Source organism: Mauremys mutica, chromosome 1 (genome assembly GCF_020497125.1).
Source record: "Mauremys mutica isolate MM-2020 ecotype Southern chromosome 1, ASM2049712v1, whole genome shotgun sequence".
In the NCBI taxonomy this organism is placed as follows: Eukaryota; Metazoa; Chordata; order Testudines; family Geoemydidae; genus Mauremys; species Mauremys mutica.
In genome coordinates this window covers 98,329,751-98,346,134 of record NC_059072.1, presented here as the reverse complement: position 1 = coordinate 98,346,134, position 16,384 = coordinate 98,329,751, and the positions used below count along the sequence as shown (strand labels likewise).

At 41.9% G+C, this 16,384-nt stretch overlaps 1 protein-coding gene across 1 annotated transcript; it reads left to right on the top strand.

Moving 5' to 3' along the window:
- Window positions 1–22: 22 nt before the first annotated feature.
- On the top strand, window positions 23–12,740 carry FBXO7 (F-box protein 7). Its single transcript, XM_044987016.1, has 9 exons — window positions 23–155; window positions 2,065–2,368; window positions 4,025–4,252; window positions 5,835–5,976; window positions 7,166–7,249; window positions 8,852–8,947; window positions 9,953–10,129; window positions 10,846–10,883; window positions 11,987–12,740. Exons 1-9 carry the CDS (start codon window positions 34–36, stop codon window positions 12,389–12,391), a joined length of 1,596 nt encoding a protein of 531 aa, XP_044842951.1. The 5' UTR covers window positions 23–33; the 3' UTR covers window positions 12,392–12,740.
- Window positions 12,741–16,384: the final 3,644 nt, after the last annotated feature.

Below are 16,384 nucleotides of genomic sequence, written 5' to 3'. Positions count from 1 at the left end.
AGCCTGACGGGGGAGCGAGGAGCCGCCGCCGCCATGAAGCTCCGGGTCCGGATGCATAAGCGGACGGCCCCGCTCGAGATGCAGGGGGCGGAGCCAACGCTGGGGGAGCTGCGCGCGCAGCTGTGCCAGGCCCTGCTGCCCACTTGGGGCTACAGGTAGCGCGAGGAAAGGGGGGGCGCGGCCATTCCGAGGCCGGCGGGCAGCACCCGGCCGGTACCAGGCAGGGCAGGGGGGCGGGGCCGCGCCCCAGCCATCTTGCCCGGGGCTGCCCGCGGGGGCGGGGCTTCTCCGGGGGTGCCCGGGCTGTGGCGCGGCTGGGCAGCGCCCCGAGGCCGCCCGCGGGGACTGTCCGCGCAGCGCGCCCCGGGCCTGGCTGCAGCGTTTCCAGCCCTCGGGTTTGTGTCGCGAGTCTCCTGGTCCCCGTGGAGCCCCGGGGGCGCTGGGCCGCAGCTCACGGTGCAGTCGCGCTCCTAGCCCGGCAGCAGGCGCAGCGCCTGTCAGGGGCACAAGCCCGCGCCGCGGCCGGACACTGGCATGGCTTCGTGGGGCCTGGCTCGTGGGTTTTGGGCACTTGGGGTTGGCAACGCTGTGGCCGGGCCTCGGGCCGCTGCTGCCCTGTCGGGGGGTTCCGCCATCCCTCGGCTGAGGCGCAGGCTGGGAGATTACCCCGCTGCTGCGCCCGAGCTGTGGGCAATAGGATTGTGCCTGATCCAGAGCTGTCACTGCCGAACCGTTCGCCAAAAAAATCACGTGTCAGAAGTAAAAGAGGATAAAATGCCCCCGTTTTTACTCATCGCTTTCGGTTTCATTTATCCCACAGCACCGAAATGGAAATGAAAGAGGCAGTAGGGAGTTTGCTAAAAGTGAAAGTTATTCTCAGACACCCCTCTGAAATGCTCAGTTCTGATTGTACATTTATGGACCAAAACTGAACCTTTCCTCTGTGTGACACAAGCTAGAGTATGTCATTTTAGTATGGCTGTATAGCCTTCTCCTAGAGGGGGCTCTGTGTGTCAGCAATCATGAAAAGATTTGTGTGCGAAAGGCTCGTGATTTTGTTTACTGGAGAATAAAAGCTATTAAATGATTCTTAAAAACAAAACAAAAAATAGCTTCTTCAACAGGCTAATAGCAATAAAATATTTGCATTCATGTTTTCATGTATGTATATATTTCATATTCATTCTGAAGGATCCCAGAGTGCTTCACAAGCGGTATACATGTGCTAGCAGTGATTCTCAAACTTTTATACTGGTGACCCCTTCCACATAGCAAGCCTCTGAGTGTGACCCCCCCCTTATAAATTAAAAACACTTTATAAGATATTTAATGCCATTATAAATGCTGGAGGCAAAGCAGGGTTTGGGGTGGAGGCTCACAGCTTGTTAACCCCCATGTAATATCCTCGAGACCCCCTGAGGGATCCTGACCCCCATGTAATATCCTCGAGTCCCCCTGAGGGATCCTGACCCCCAGTCCTAAGACATCAGGATAAACCATTAATCTTATTAAAATGTCATGGAATCTTTGTCTCTGGAAAGACCTTATTTTTCAAGGTCTTGCCCAAAGACCCTCATGTTGAGCAAGCTAAAGGATATTTGCATAGAAATATTTTCAAGAATTAACTATTTTAAATATACTCTGCCTCAGTGATTCATTTAAAATCTTTGACCTAAAGCTGCTGAAGCTAGTGTTAGTTTTGGGGGTAATTGGCTGCTTCCTAGAATGTGTTTATAAGGTACATTGCAGACTGAGGCAGTTACCTGTTTTTCAGAGATGGAGGTTTAAACCTACCCAAGATTTCTAGGTTCTGTGATTTAGTTAGTTAAAACAAACATAACACAAAGAGAGAGGTTAAAAAAAATCACATTAACCTGTACCTTGGTTTTCTATTGTGCCCATCATTTATTTTCCCAGTGCTTCTTTGGGCATGTGACTAATCAGACCAGTACTTAGGTTTAACAAAACCATTAATAATCATACCATACATTTGTGTAATCTGAATGTATGACTTAAACTGATCCTACCAGACATGGCCTTGCGGTTTTTTCTATCTCTTTGCAGTTCTGATACCCAGTTTTCAATAACATTGAACAACAAAGATGCCCTCACTGGAGACCATGAGACCTTGGCTTCATATGGGATAGTTTCTGGAGATATGATATGTTTGTTACTGGACGAGACCAATGCAGCACCCATATTACCCCCATCCTTATCTTCACCTCCTCCTCCCCCACTCCAGAATAATCACGAACTGTCCACCTTGACCACCAGCCACAGTCAGGCCAACAGTCCAGAAAAAGAAAGGCAGAATGGGCCATGTGAAGACCATAAAGCTCAGACTGATGCTCAGAAGAGGGTTGATATGGTAAGTACTTAAGGACTGAGATACACAGATTGGGAAACAAGAGGAGACAGCACATTGAGTGCTGGTTGCTAGACTTTATAATAGGGAGCATCCTTGAAGTATTATAGTTCTAGGTGCTTGCCTGGTGTATGGTCAATCACTTATCTGTCTATTACTGTCTGTGTATATAATCTGTTAAGCCTTGTGCATGTCAGAAACGTTAAGTGGTTCCAAGATGTTTCAAATTCCATTTGAGTCCTTTACATATCTCTAGATTTTGCTAATCAGATTTCTGCAGAACACACCCTTTTCAAGGGAGCTAGGAGTGAGTTCTTCTCCCACCTCCACAGTCTCCTTTTAAAAAGACACTTCTGATACTTTCCACAAGTACTTTCTTTCTCTCCTAAGCCCTCAACCGAGCCATTCTGAAATAATGTCCACTGGAGGAGAGAGCAATTTTATAATCAGTTGAAATAGTAAATAGTTTAAAGAGTTTGTCATGAAGTGGAATATTCTGCAGGAACAGTTTCTTTTTAAGAAATGTGTCACTTTAGGGTTGGTTCCAACACATGAAACTATATTTTAAAACATAGAAATGTAGAGCATCTTGTTACAATCTTTGTGGCCACTAATGTAAAAACTTGAAAAATAAATCTTAAGATAAATTAAGGGGTGAGGGAGGAAATCATGTAGTCATGTGTTTGAGATAAAATTTCTTCCTTCCTTCCAGTAGGCTTTCCTCCCAAAATTTAGGAAAAGATGGAGAGCAAGTTTCCATGTACTCCTTTATGTGCCACAAAACTAAAAAAGTATAAAAATTTGAAAAACAGTTTAAATCGCTTCTTTTGAATTTTCTCAGGCAGTTTTGAGGGGGCATTTAATCATACTATATGTTATAAAATCTGAATGTCTGACTTTAGGGCCATCTTGGTAGAAGGGAAAGTATGGTGAGGCCACCAACCTTTATGGTTTTTTGGGGGAGGGTGGGGGACACTCTTTTGAGAATTAGATCTAAGGGGCTGGGAATAATTTCATTTACAAAGAATCTTGGGCATTCTGGACCCGTCTTAGACTTGTCGCTTTTGGTCAGCTGCCTTGAATTTTGACAAATGGTGATGCCATACTGTGTAGAGTTGTGCCCCTGTAGCCTGCTGTAAGAATCTTCATGGTGCTTTAATACATTATTTATTTGTAATACAGTAGAGCATGTAAGCCCATTGTATGTAGAACATTTATCACACATAATAGAAAGATGCTCCTCTGAAGAGCCTGTATTACAAATTAAACAAAACAGACAAAAGTAGTAGTATTCCCATTTTACAGGTGGGAAACTGAGCACAGAGATTAAGTGACTTAGTGAAGATCACACAGGAAGTCTATGACAGAGCCAAGAATTGAATCAAGTCCAGTGCCCTAACCCCAAGATATTCTATCTCTTGGAGGTTGCTTTGTATTGTAGTGCAAGAAAACTTTTCTCAAATATAAAAGAGGGGCTATCACTCAAAAGTAATATCCTCTGAGCTCTGCATAGCAATTCTGAGTGACTGACCAGTATGTACTCCCAAATCAGAGCTTCACAGCTGAAAGAAGACTGGAAGGGCTAGCAGGATTATCAAATCAATCCATGTAGGCATAAGTTTCTGAATGCCACCTTGTTTGTATTACTTTCCCTTTAAGGCAGGATCCAGCCTAGAGTTTGCTTCTGGGCTAGTCCCAGATGACGTTGATCTGGAGGAGGGTACAGGTTCTTATCCTTCTGAGCCAATGTTGTGCAGTGAAGCTGTGGATGGGGAAGTGCCACACTCCTTGGAGACCCTCTACCATTCTGCTGAATGTACCAATGCCAAAGATGCCTTGATAGTTCTGGTACATCTTCTCATGATGGAGACAGGTTATGTACCACAGGTAAGTGCAAAACTGGAAAGGAAACCTCCCACTTAGTAGGAGAAAAATAAGAATATCTGGAATATTGTTCTTCATGTGTCTGTGCTTAAAGATGTACTGTTACATCCTTCTCAGCAGCATGGTTAGCTGAAGTACCAGCTTCCCTAGTTTATCTTGGCAACATTCCTCAGTGATGAAATAGTGGTACAACCTCTAAGAGTGAGACAGTAGTCCAGTCTATATGTCTATTCAATCCTTGGCCTCCCTGCTTGACTGGAAAGGGGAAGGGTGTTAGCTACTTATTTTTGGCTATGGGGAGATAATGTTTAAATTCAGTTCCTAGAAGTGGAGAATGTATGCATTTATATCATTCTGTATTCAGTTATCAATAACTTTGTGTACTCCTCCTTTGCCCCTGTTGGCGTTTGTCTTTCATACCAGCATTGTATATTGACTGCCTGCTTTCTAATTTGGAATAATGAGTTCCTTTTATATATATGGGAACAGGATTTATAACCATGGATTTGTTACAATCCTCTTCCCCCACAATTTGACAGTTTCATTGGTGTTCACCTCAGATAATAGTTACTGTGGCTAAGAAGTTCATATCTCTGCATATGATGAGCATTTCTCCTCCCCCTTTGGCTATTAGTTTTAGCATGCACTAGTCATAGCCACTGTGAGCTATGTCTCTTCAGCTCAGCCAGCAGTCTTGGAAGTAGCAATTGAGGCTGCTGCACAAAATTGTGAGGAAACAAATGGAGTGAAGCACACAGATACTATAGTAATGAGAGCCATATAGAAAAGCCCATGAGGAAATTAATAATTCTGTCATCAGAGCAGAGTTTGAATAATGTACAGTAAATAAGGCTTTGGGCTGTGTATTGTTCAGTGAGGGGAAAACAATATTGAATAGCTGTTTGTTCAGTGAGTACTGTCCATCTTATGCAGTGAATGAGGCAGGGCTCCTGTTGAAAATATAGTATATGATCATGCAATGAAAGATTGTATCATCATTCATATGCACGGAGGGGCCCAATTAAGGTTGCACAGGCCTCTTAATTCTAGCATTCCCTAACTTTTGAGTGCTTGACTTTGTAACCTTAATGTTCTTTTAACAGTGTTTTTGTGTGTGTGTGAAATAAATATATAGTCATAGTCAAACCAGTAATGTGTATATAATAAACGTGGATTCATGAAGGCAAAGGCACCTGGCTTCACTGGGAGAGAGGTGAAAATTGTCCCAACAGCCTTTCTTAAAACATTCTTAATATTAATTTTCTGCAGCCTGTGGCATGTACTGAATATATGGTGAATTGTGGTATAAAAGTTTGATTGATACGAGTTTAAGATGACTTGTATATTCACAAGCAGTGAAGCTAGAAGTATGTTAATGTGGCCATCCCAAGCTTATGCTGATAAAACCTTTATGCCACATTACACCACGAAGTAGTCTGTCTCTGTGGAGCAGACATATTAATTATTCTCTCACACACACATTTGTTGGGATTTGAGTAGCTGTTAATGTTTTAATTTAGTTCTTCTCAGCCTTGGTCAGATTGCTCAGGAATACAGTGTTGTTTATCTTTTCATTTACTGTCAGGGGACTGAAGCAAAAGCAGTATCTATGCCTGAGAAATGGAGAAGTGGAGGTGTTTATAAACTGCAGTACACTCATCCCCTCTGTGAAGATGGCTCTGCTGCTCTGACCTGTGTGCCTTTGGGAGATCTTATTGTCATTAATGGTAACTGTGCCAGGCATTAGAAATGTCTCTGGGATCTGATGGGACTAGACTTCCTTTGAATCTTTAGCTTCTTAATCAATTGAGCAAGAAAAGGTGCTCCCTCCTGGTTCTGAATGTGCTTTGCTCCTTCTTGCCTAGGTGGCGATCCCAGGTCTCCCACCTATCAATACAAAGCAATACCCTATGGCTACTGAGCCAGCTCAAGTGTTCACTTTTGATTAGCATGTTGGCAAACCTATCTGTTCCTTCTTTTGACTCATGGGAACTTGTGAAGTACGATACAAGGTGTTAAAATAGATGTAATGGGATTAGCAGTATTACAAAAAAGACATACTGGTATCACCTGCTATTTGTAAATGTCACAGACAAGTTCCAAACTTATTTATTTTGCTGATTCCGCAAGAAATCACTTCAGCAACATCCCTAAGCTTCATTCCACATTTTCAGTTCATCAGAACTATTAATTCCAGAAAATTAGTGCCATTTCTTTCTCTTAAAATGATTTCCAGGTTATTTGGAGTATTTTTTGTCCTAATTTACTCATCATTTTGGACACTTCCACATTTTGCAAAGGCAGTGTTACTTCTGGGCTTGATTCTAACCTCAGATACAGAAATGTGCACTTCAATGGAAAGTACATATATATTTTAAAAAAAATCCAAGACAGCATGCATAAGCACTTAGGCTCTCTCAGGATATGTGATGAAGCATGTCTTCTCGCTGTCCAGGATTTAAATCTAATCCTTTGGCCAAGTCAGGGGACTTGCTCACTTGAATTTGTGATGGAGAGGGGCAGTGCACTGACTGCCTCGTGTACAGTGTTCATCTAGTGAACAGGAGCAATGACTCCTTGCTACAGTTTGATTTCTATATTGACCTTGTTAGAAAGAATGGTTCATGGGGTATCACTGCCATCTCCTACCTTTGTTGTGACTATTTCAACTGATAAACTGCTGTAGGTAACTGATCTTTCTCTCTTCTATGCTATTTTGCATATATTTATTTTTTGGGGGAGGTAAAATGGGTTTAGCTATCTGCTTGTCAGAACTGTATGTGTCTAGTTCCTCACCCCCCTTCCCAGGAAGGAGAATGGGAGAAGGAAAACCTAAACTATTTCCAAGGATAAGGTAGTAATGAGATGGTCTCTGTAGCCTCTCAACATGTTTGTTTGTTTCTTTCGCATTTGCAGCAACATTAAAAATCAACAACGAGATTAAAAGTGTGAAGAGGCTGCAGCTGTTGCCAGCATCCTTCATTTGCTTTCAGGAATCAGGTATTTCAAATGCGGCACTTTAGAAAACAGCCAGCTTGAAAAGTGAGGGAGGGGACTAACATAGACAGCAAACGTTTGACAGAGAGGCCCAAGATGCCAAAGGTAGTGATAAGAGAAGGTGGGTGACCACCAGTTCATGAAGCAGCTAGCGGTGAGGAAAAAGGAATATAGAAGTCGAATTTTGCTGTTAAGATTACTTGAATTTCCTAGATTTGCTATGTAAGTGAAGAACCTTGAGAGGCCATGAGGCCTCTTCTGGATTATATCCCTTTTTCATGGGGCTTCTAACTAAATATATGGATGTATATAGGTATTTCTAAGGCAGCAATGGTGAACCATCCAGGACTCATTGTTTTTGTTTTCTCTTTTTGTGGGAATTGGGGGTTCAATGTGGCTAATGCCAGCTCTGTCTTTATGCCATTGCAATTACTGTAAATGTTGCAATTATTGTAAATGTTGTTCCTGTTAGAAAGTGTGTGCTGACCACTTAGATGAGTCCAGGATGCCAAAATTGGGGAAACATCCAATGCAAAAGATCTGGATTTTACATTAGCACAGGTCTGACTATGTTTTGTACTCTAAAGTACACATGCCTGCTTTGTTGCCAGTAGCTGCACTTCACTGCACCGCATCCTGGGTAGTCCCAGATCCTGGTATAAGAAGATTTTATTGAAAAGGGTACAGAAGGATAGCTAAACAGTGAAGTGTAGCCAAGGTCATAGCAGCATCTTTTTGTTTTGTTGCTGCAATGAGAGAATGGGCAACCATTCATGTCAGCCCCTCATTAGTCAGGTTAACAATTCAAGCGTATATGCCTGCTCTGTGGCTAAAATCTGACAAAAGTGTTAAGAGTCTGTAAGCAAATTTCATTTGAAAAACTCTTGGTGTCTCTAAATGCAAAAGGATAACACTTGGCTACTTATGAATATATGATATGGACTTGGTCCATTACATTATTACTGTGGTGGCAACACTTCTTAATTACTGACCTGGTCCACCGGCTTGTGATCTGCTAAGAAACTTCTAAGTCTTGATAGGACTGCAAAGAGGGTTTTTTTGTTTTTAAAACTGATTATATATTTAAATGTGTGATTTTTGGATTGTTGGAGATGATTTAAAGGAGAAAAATATGTAGTATTCAGTCTCGGAAATGCAAGGAACTCCCAACTGAAGGCTGAAACTCCATCCTTTTCTCAAACTATTCTTCTGGCTTATCAGGTATCTTAATGTCATATTTGCTGCGCAGTGTAGTCACAGCAGGATGACAAAGGGCTTTGTAGCATACCTAACATGGAGGGTATCTGATCTTTGATTGAGGTCCCATCACACTACTGTAATGGAAACAATAATACATCAGCCAGGATTCTTAGCTTTGTTTCTTTCACCCCCGCTATAGATTTGGCCAGGTTCTAGTGCCTGTTCTCTTATTCTGGTCTATCCCAAATAAAGTATTTTACTTTGTTGATTCCTTCATATGAAAAATGAAAACTTTCATGAACTATAGAGTTCTGTTTGTACACAAAATGTAACCCATAAACCTCTCTGCCTTGTATGTTGTTTAACAACTTGTTGAAGTTAAACTCTGTTTTCTTATTTCGATAGAAGAAAATGTTGGAGAGGTATACAAAGATCTTCAGAAACTATCCCGCCTCTTTAAAGACCAGATGGTGTACCCTCTTCTGGCTGCTGCCCGACAAGGTAACATCAGTAAAAGGAATTGGTATGTTATCAGTTGGGATCTATCCAAAGGCCTACATAGAAAGAGTCATGAATAACCTAAGTGCTGGCTACATAGAGAGTAAGAATAAATATTCCTAGTTCTAAAGATATTAAATGAGTCATCTTCTAATTTTAGGAATGTTAATAAAACTGTTAAAAATCTGAAATTGCTTGTGTAGTTCAAATTAAATAGAACATTTGGGTTTCACTTAATGAGCTGAAGATTTATGCCACTGCTGATACAGCTGGAAAGACTGTTTCCCATGGTGATGATGACAAAGTAGCAGCCAGTCTTAAAGTGCTGAATTCCTTGGATGAAGTTCTGTGCAGTCTATTTGTTCCTTTGTCAGGCTGGGGAAAAGCTGTGCAGTATTACATCTTGTGCGGGATGACATGCTTCCTGGTTGGTTACTGAGATGTTGGAAGGAATGGTGTGAAGCAACCCAGCTTGGTGATTTGCATGGCAATAGTAAAGCATAGTTTGTTTATACAGGAATTGCCAGACTAAATCTCAGCCTCGCAATCCGAAGACAAACTCAGTGATAAATTCTTTCTCTTGGAGTATTTTTTGGATTTTGTTGTGTTTTCATGGGATTAGAGATTCTTTGTTGAATGTGGTTTATGTGTATTACTGGAATTAGACAAATACTGCCTTTACCTTTCCAACCTCTTGCTCGGTTTTGTAGTCTGTGAAACGTGATTAGTTTCTTACAGCATCTTAAGTTTATGAGGGACAATAGTGTGGAGCATAGCCAGTACTATAGTCATATTTTGTCCACTTCACATATGTGCAGAAAGTCTCTCTCTTCAATCTGTCATAGTAAGTCTCATCATAGCACTTCCAGAGTTAAGTAATGCAACTGAAAGCTCCATGGGAAATTACTTAAGGGAAAATGTTTCCAAACCAAGAAATGGCCCCTTGATGATGGGAATGAGAGTCAATTATTGCAAATAATGCTGCTTTCTCCTCACCTCCCATTCTAGCGCTGAACCTGCCAGATGTGTTTGGCTTGGTAGTCCTTCCTCTAGAACTGAAGCTACGGATTTTCCGACTTCTGGACATCCGCTCACTCCTCTCTCTGTCTGCTGTCTGCCGGGACCTCTACACAGCTTCCAATGACCAGCTTTTGTGGAGATTTATGTACCTGCGGGACTTCCGAGGTGATTCCTACATGCACCCTTTCTCCCTAATAGGTCTGCCACCTACGGGCCCTCTTAAGATGAATTTGACAAGAGGTTTCCTTTGCTACATCTGTTTCCTAAAAATGGAGAGTAAATTTATTAATCAATCATTATATTGACTAATTGTGTTGGCTAGTTGAAAGCATAATACTGGCAGATGCTTCCTTCAGTGATTCTTAGATTGTGGGCAACTGATAATCTGACAAACACTTGCTGGTGGTCCACAGAGAGCTGGCCCATCACCTGATGCTGAGTCGCCTACTTTTCAGCTGTTTATAGAAACGTTCAGGCTCTTTATTGCAAATCTGGGGAGAGGGAAAAAACCTTTGCCAGTGTCCCTCAAGAGAACTTCTTTAGGAAACTAAGCAGTCATGGGTTGAGAGGCAAAGGGCTGTCACACACAGACACTGGCAGTGACAATATTTCTAGAGTTTCTGTAGTTGATATACAGATACAGGAGCTTGAAATTTGGTATGAAGCAGAGAGAATTAATAGATTTAATGGCTCCTGGCCGTACATCTTCTAGGAGTCCTAATGTCTCAGTTTAAGGATACTGACTTTATATATACAAAGGTGCTTAAGGTCTGATTACCTACCTTAGTTTTTGCGAGGGTTTACAAATATCTATTTATGCACTTTGGTATGAATGTGACTTTTGTTTTTAAAATGCTTATTTAATTTTTGCCCCTTCACAGATCAAATTGCTAGGCCTCGTGACACAGACTGGAAAGAGGTATGTGGGTATTATGTATGTTCTCTTTGGGATAGATCTCCATGGCTTGTTTAAGAATGAGCAGCAGGCTTGGAGATTAAGTGGGAGCAGAGATTAGGTTCTAAAATGCAGGGAACTGAGATCTTCATATGCACATCATGTTCAGCCCACTCAGGAGAAAATGCATTGCATCACTCCTAGTGCCCTCCTTGGCCACATCCTGGAATAGATTTGAGGATCTCTGCAGGGAGCTGTATGCAGTCCTTGGCAGGAAGGAGGGGTGCTGTTTTAGACTTTGAGACTAGCAAGAGAGAATCTCAGCAGTGTTCTAGAACAGTGTGACTGAGTCTCAGATACCAGGGCCTGTTTGGAGATATTACTATCGATTCTGAAATGACCTCTTCAGCTAGAGAAGTAGTAACCTCTAGTGATTAGAGCAAGAGACTAGGAGTCACTGACTTGCTATGGCACATTGGACAAGTCACTTAACTGCTCACTATCTCAGTTTTCCTGTCTAAAATGTGTATAATGGCACAAACTTTACTTTTCACCCAAGGATCTTAAAATATGATTCATGTATAATTGTAAGTAGCCCTTTGTGGGGTTAAGGGAAATTAGCCCTGTCTCTATTGTATTTCATTTCTAAAGTGGCTTTTTGATGATTTTAGGCAAATATTTAGATCCCAAAGCAGCCATAAACCACACAAAATTAAGTGCCAAATTTGTCCTTGGTGTAACTTTGACAATTTCAGTGGAATTAAACCAGGGATAAATTTGGCCATAGAGGTTTAAAATAAATCCAAGAAATCAGTATTGTTTGGGTTCTAATTTGATGGGAATCCAAAAAGAGAGAGACAGACCAAGTAAGAGCCTTTTCCACAGAAAAGTCTAATGCTCAGAAGGATGGTCTGAGTCTGCTGAATCAGGACAGTCCGGCTGTGATTTGAATACGGACAGCTGCATCATTAATGTGCATATTGTAAATAACTGATAGAACATGGAGGGGAGTCCTCCCTTGCCCTCTACGCCTGTAACAAGTGTGAAGGAAATCCATTGTGGGTGAAGCTAGTACAATGAGCACTACTTGAATTTTAAACTCCATTTTGTTTCTTTCGTTTCTGCAGTTGTACAAGAAGAAACTAAAGCAGAAGAAGGAAAACCTGAGATGGAGGCACATGATGTTCCTGCCCCCACCTCCTCATCCCATTCCATTTCATCCCAACCCATTCTATCCAAACCCCTTCCCTCCCAACCCATTCTCTCCTAACTCCATCTACCCCCCAATGATCATTGGTGGAGAATATGATGAGAGACCAACTCTTCCATATGTTGGAGACCCAATTAACTCGCTCATTCCTGGCCCAGGGGAGGCGCCAGGCCAGTTTCCTCCATTCAGACCACATTATGATCCGATTGGCTCTCTGCCAGGGCCAAATCCAACGCTGCCAGGGCGAGCTGGTCCTAATGACAGATTTCCTGCCAGACCCAGCCGAGGCCGCCCAATTGACATCCGCCGTTCATTCATCTGACTGCCACTCTTCCTTTAATGGGTTTCTAAATTTTAATTCCTGAGCTTGCTTTCTAACTGCAGGAGATCCCATCAGGGCACTAACATCAGCCTTTCCTTCTGATTATGGTGAGAATTCATGGGCACAAGGGTATCTTGACCACAAGGTATAGATTCACCTAAGGTCTGTGGAAGTGATAACGCTGCACCACCTAGAATTCAGTGCTATTTCCAAAGGAGCTCTGACTTGAAAGTTTGTGCTACTGTTTTTTCCCCTCTCTAATCATCTGTGAAGTGCTACTTAGAGAGCAGAAGGTTGTTGGCCTGATATTTGCTGCATCAGATAAAGAGCACTTTAAGCACAAATGCTACACTGGTCTGACTTCTTGTTATCTGAGTGATTGAATTAAGTGCACTGGGATATATGATGGCTTCTGTAATCCACCTGTCTTAAAGCCTTTCTCAATAAGGGAACCCTTCTCTTCCAACCCTGTATAAGATGCTAGAACTGGTGTTTACAGGATACATTTGAGTGTCTGAAGTGTTCCTGAAGTTGATCAATTACTTTCTCTTCACTGTTTTTTGTTCTTTTTAAAATTACTTAAAAAGCAATTTTGGTGTAGGACTCAGCGCACAAAGAATACAGGGCTATTTCTTTACTGCAGAAATAATATCACAAAACAGTTCATCTTACAACAGCTGAATAAAAACATGCTACAGTTCAATCCAAAAGTCTGAACAAAAGCACAAGCAAAATGCAACGACCTGCAGCAAAACTTACAAAGTGCAGCTGTCTCCCTCCTTCTTTAGACTGTTTCGTTTTGCATATAGTGGGTAAAGGCATTTTTGCATGTTTAAAAACAGAGCAAAAATAAACCTTTCCCAGCTGGCTAAGCTACCTAGTACAGTAAAATAGGGTGACCTGGTGTTGTGCAGTGAAGACAAGATTGCAGCAGGAGACCCTGAGTGACTTCCCACGTGACTGGTATGTGATCCCATTACTGCAGTATGAGAGATCTTTCAGGCAAGTAACACATCTCAGCATGTGTTATCAGCGCCGTTAATATATTCCCATTTTAATTAAGGAAGCAGCTAATGGGACCATAGCCAAAGCATCCTAACAGATCATTCCATGAACATACAGTGTTATTGAGCCTGGGACTACCTCTGGCCTAGTTGAAAGAAAATGGCAGTAATTAGTCATAAAGGGGATCTTTACTAAAGAATATGTTTGTTTAATGAATTTTCCAAACTTTTTTGAGAACAGTTTTCAGTATGTCTGCAAGTCTGAATAGTGCTGATAACTCTCCATGACAGCTGCTATTTTACTGATCTTTCCCTGCCTCATGTTATAGCTGAGACAAAGGAAATTAAGTGGCTTTTCCTGTCTTTCACTATCAAAGCAGCAGCTTCCCATTAATTATTACCTGTGTGATTTAAGGTCAGATTTTCAGTGGCACATCTGCCCATCTAGTGATGCTACTGGAGGCAATGGGAGATTTGCCATTTATTTTAATGAGCCAGGATTTAATCCATTTTGCTGGCACAACAAATGGCCCCTGCATTCTTTGTGTTCCTACAGTCAATTGCTAGTGCAAATCTGCATTTGGATAGCTGAACACCTGACTAAGGATGTAGTAGCAGAATGTAGGGACACAATTTTCCCTTTAGAAAGCGAGGCTGCCCTGAATCTTTGTTTACTTGCAGTGGGTAGAATACCTCATTCCATTTTAGTTTTCCTCTAAGCAGAAATAGGCTTATGTTTAGGTCTCAGAGCTAACAAATGATGATTGACATTCCGTAGGTTATAAACAGAAAAAAGGGAATTCAGGCTCCGTTGGTGTTGTGCCATGATGAGCACTTTAGAAATGCACCCATAATATTGCAGGCAACCACATGTGAGTTTAATGTAGTGTTTGTTTTAAAATTATTTATTCTTTTCCCTTTATCCCTTCACTAACTAGCTCTCTTAAAAAGCTGATGTCAAGAAAAGATGTGTGTGTGTGTTATGCTAAGTTAATTTAGTGGGGACAGTTCCTGGCTTTACAGTGTTGGAGCCTGAAGTGTATTTTTTTCTACAGGCTTCTCCATGTTGCCTCCATCTGCCAGTGTGTCCCAATCCTACTCTAGGGCAGAGAGGGTATCAGTCCATATCCAGTCTGTATCTGTTGTCTCTGTTTGGCAGATTGCCACCAAAGGTGCTATTATACTGGTGGTGGTGATGTGTATGCTTGTTCACAGGGAAGGGAATTGAAATGACCTGTTTATAACATGAAGCTAGTCGTTTCCATTGCTTGTGGCTCTCTTGTGCTGGATTTAAAACTGTGTGACGTAGAGCACAAGAATCTAACTTTTTTTCCTGAGCCTTCCAGTTCCAAAGAATTATTTTTTATGTTTTTATAACCGAACATGAACGTATAATAAGAATATAAACTTGCCACAGACAAGTGCATATGTAATTAGATACAATGGAGAGGAACAGCTCAACGTTGGCTTTGGGATGCCCGCTTATCATGTCAGTCTTCTGGTTCTAAAAGAGGGCAATAGGGTCACCACTCTTCATGCAATTCTCCAAAAGTGAAACCAAAAGAAATCAAAGGTCTGGAGCCCCCTATCTTTTACTCGCAGCAATCCCCTATTTGCAATACCTCTAGGTCTGCTGCTAATGGACACTTGGGAACGACAAGATAAATGGGTTTTCTTTCTTTTTTCAAATTTAAGCTGACTGGAATGCAAAGCCTGACAATATGCAAATGGAGTGGGCAGGATACAGTAGGCAGCAGCACTGAGGCTCTATCTATGGTGGATAAATGGAAGAAAGGAGAGCAGTGGTTCCCAGGGCAGGCTTACGGTTCTCTAATCCCTGGCATTGCATTGGAATGTAAACCATATTCATTATCTTTCAGGTCCAGGTGCACCGGTTAGGCTGAGAAACTGTCTATTTACAAACATTTCTGCTGCTGTCATACACAAGAATATATTCACTCTCTTCATCTGTAGGCAAGCTGCATGAAAACAGAATTGCTGTGTATTTGTAATTCATCAATTCCTGTTCATATAAGCTCTGCAAGTCCCTCTTTTCCCAAAAGCGTCCATATGTGTCACTCATCTTCAGACTCTGGAGTGAGCCACCTGCCTTCCTCTCTGCTGTTTATTGTAACAGAATCTAGTAGCAAACACTACCCCCAGGGACAGTATATTGTTTTCCCCCGATATCCTGTCTGATGCTGTCTCTACAGCACCTAATTCTTGTGCTGCATATAGCATTATTGACTCTAGTTGAAGAATGAGCAGCAAATTGCAGTAACTTTGTTAAGGAGACTATGTTGGTTGAGCAAGCCAAAGGCCTAAAAGAATGTATAAGATAAAGTACATCCACATCCTACTTAAAGCAACTAATAGGAAGTAAATTTATCTGTGACAATTCTCTCTTTCAGCCCCTTGGCATGGAAGTTACACCCACTAAACCCCACTCTTGTGTGACTTTGAACAAGTTACTTAATTTCTCTGTGCCTGTTTCCTATCTGTAAAATGGGGCTAATACTCCCCTTCTCCCACCATCTCACTCTCCTGTCTATTTAGACTATCAGCTCTTTGTGATGAGGACTGTCTCTTGCTATTGATTGGAGACGTTCAATAGCGCCTCAGATTTAGGCGCACAAGTGGTATTGACTTCAGTGGAATTTGCAGTTTTAAAAGCAATAGGTGCTTTTGTAAATCTGCCCAAGCACAAGGGTGGTGGCCCTGATGGTGGGTTGAGGCTCCTACGTGCAACTGGAATATTAATAATCAACTTAGAACATACCCCTCTTACCTCTAACCTGTAAACTTGGCTGCCTGCAATTTACAGTACTTCTGACTTGTCAGACCTCTTGTGTGGCATGACATTGAAATGTTATTCGGGAGCTAGAGCACTGACTGAACATGAATTACCAAGTAAAATTGATTGTGGCTGTTGAGACACACTGCAGCCCTTGTTTTTGTGAGGGATAGTTAGGCGTTCCAATTTGTTTGC

What these genes read in the sequence shown, in the direction of transcription:
- FBXO7 (XM_044987016.1), top strand. Translation starts at nt 34, where the DNA reads ATGAAGCTCCGGGTCCGGATGCATAAGCGGACGGCCCCGCTCGAGATG. An exon ending in AGATCTTATTGTCATTAATG is followed by an intron (nt 5,977 to 7,165) that starts GTAACTGTGCCA and finishes TCGCATTTGCAG; the next exon opens with CAACATTAAAAATCAACAAC. An exon ending in GTGACACAGACTGGAAAGAG is followed by an intron (nt 10,884 to 11,986) that starts GTATGTGGGTAT and finishes TCGTTTCTGCAG; the next exon opens with TTGTACAAGAAGAAACTAAA.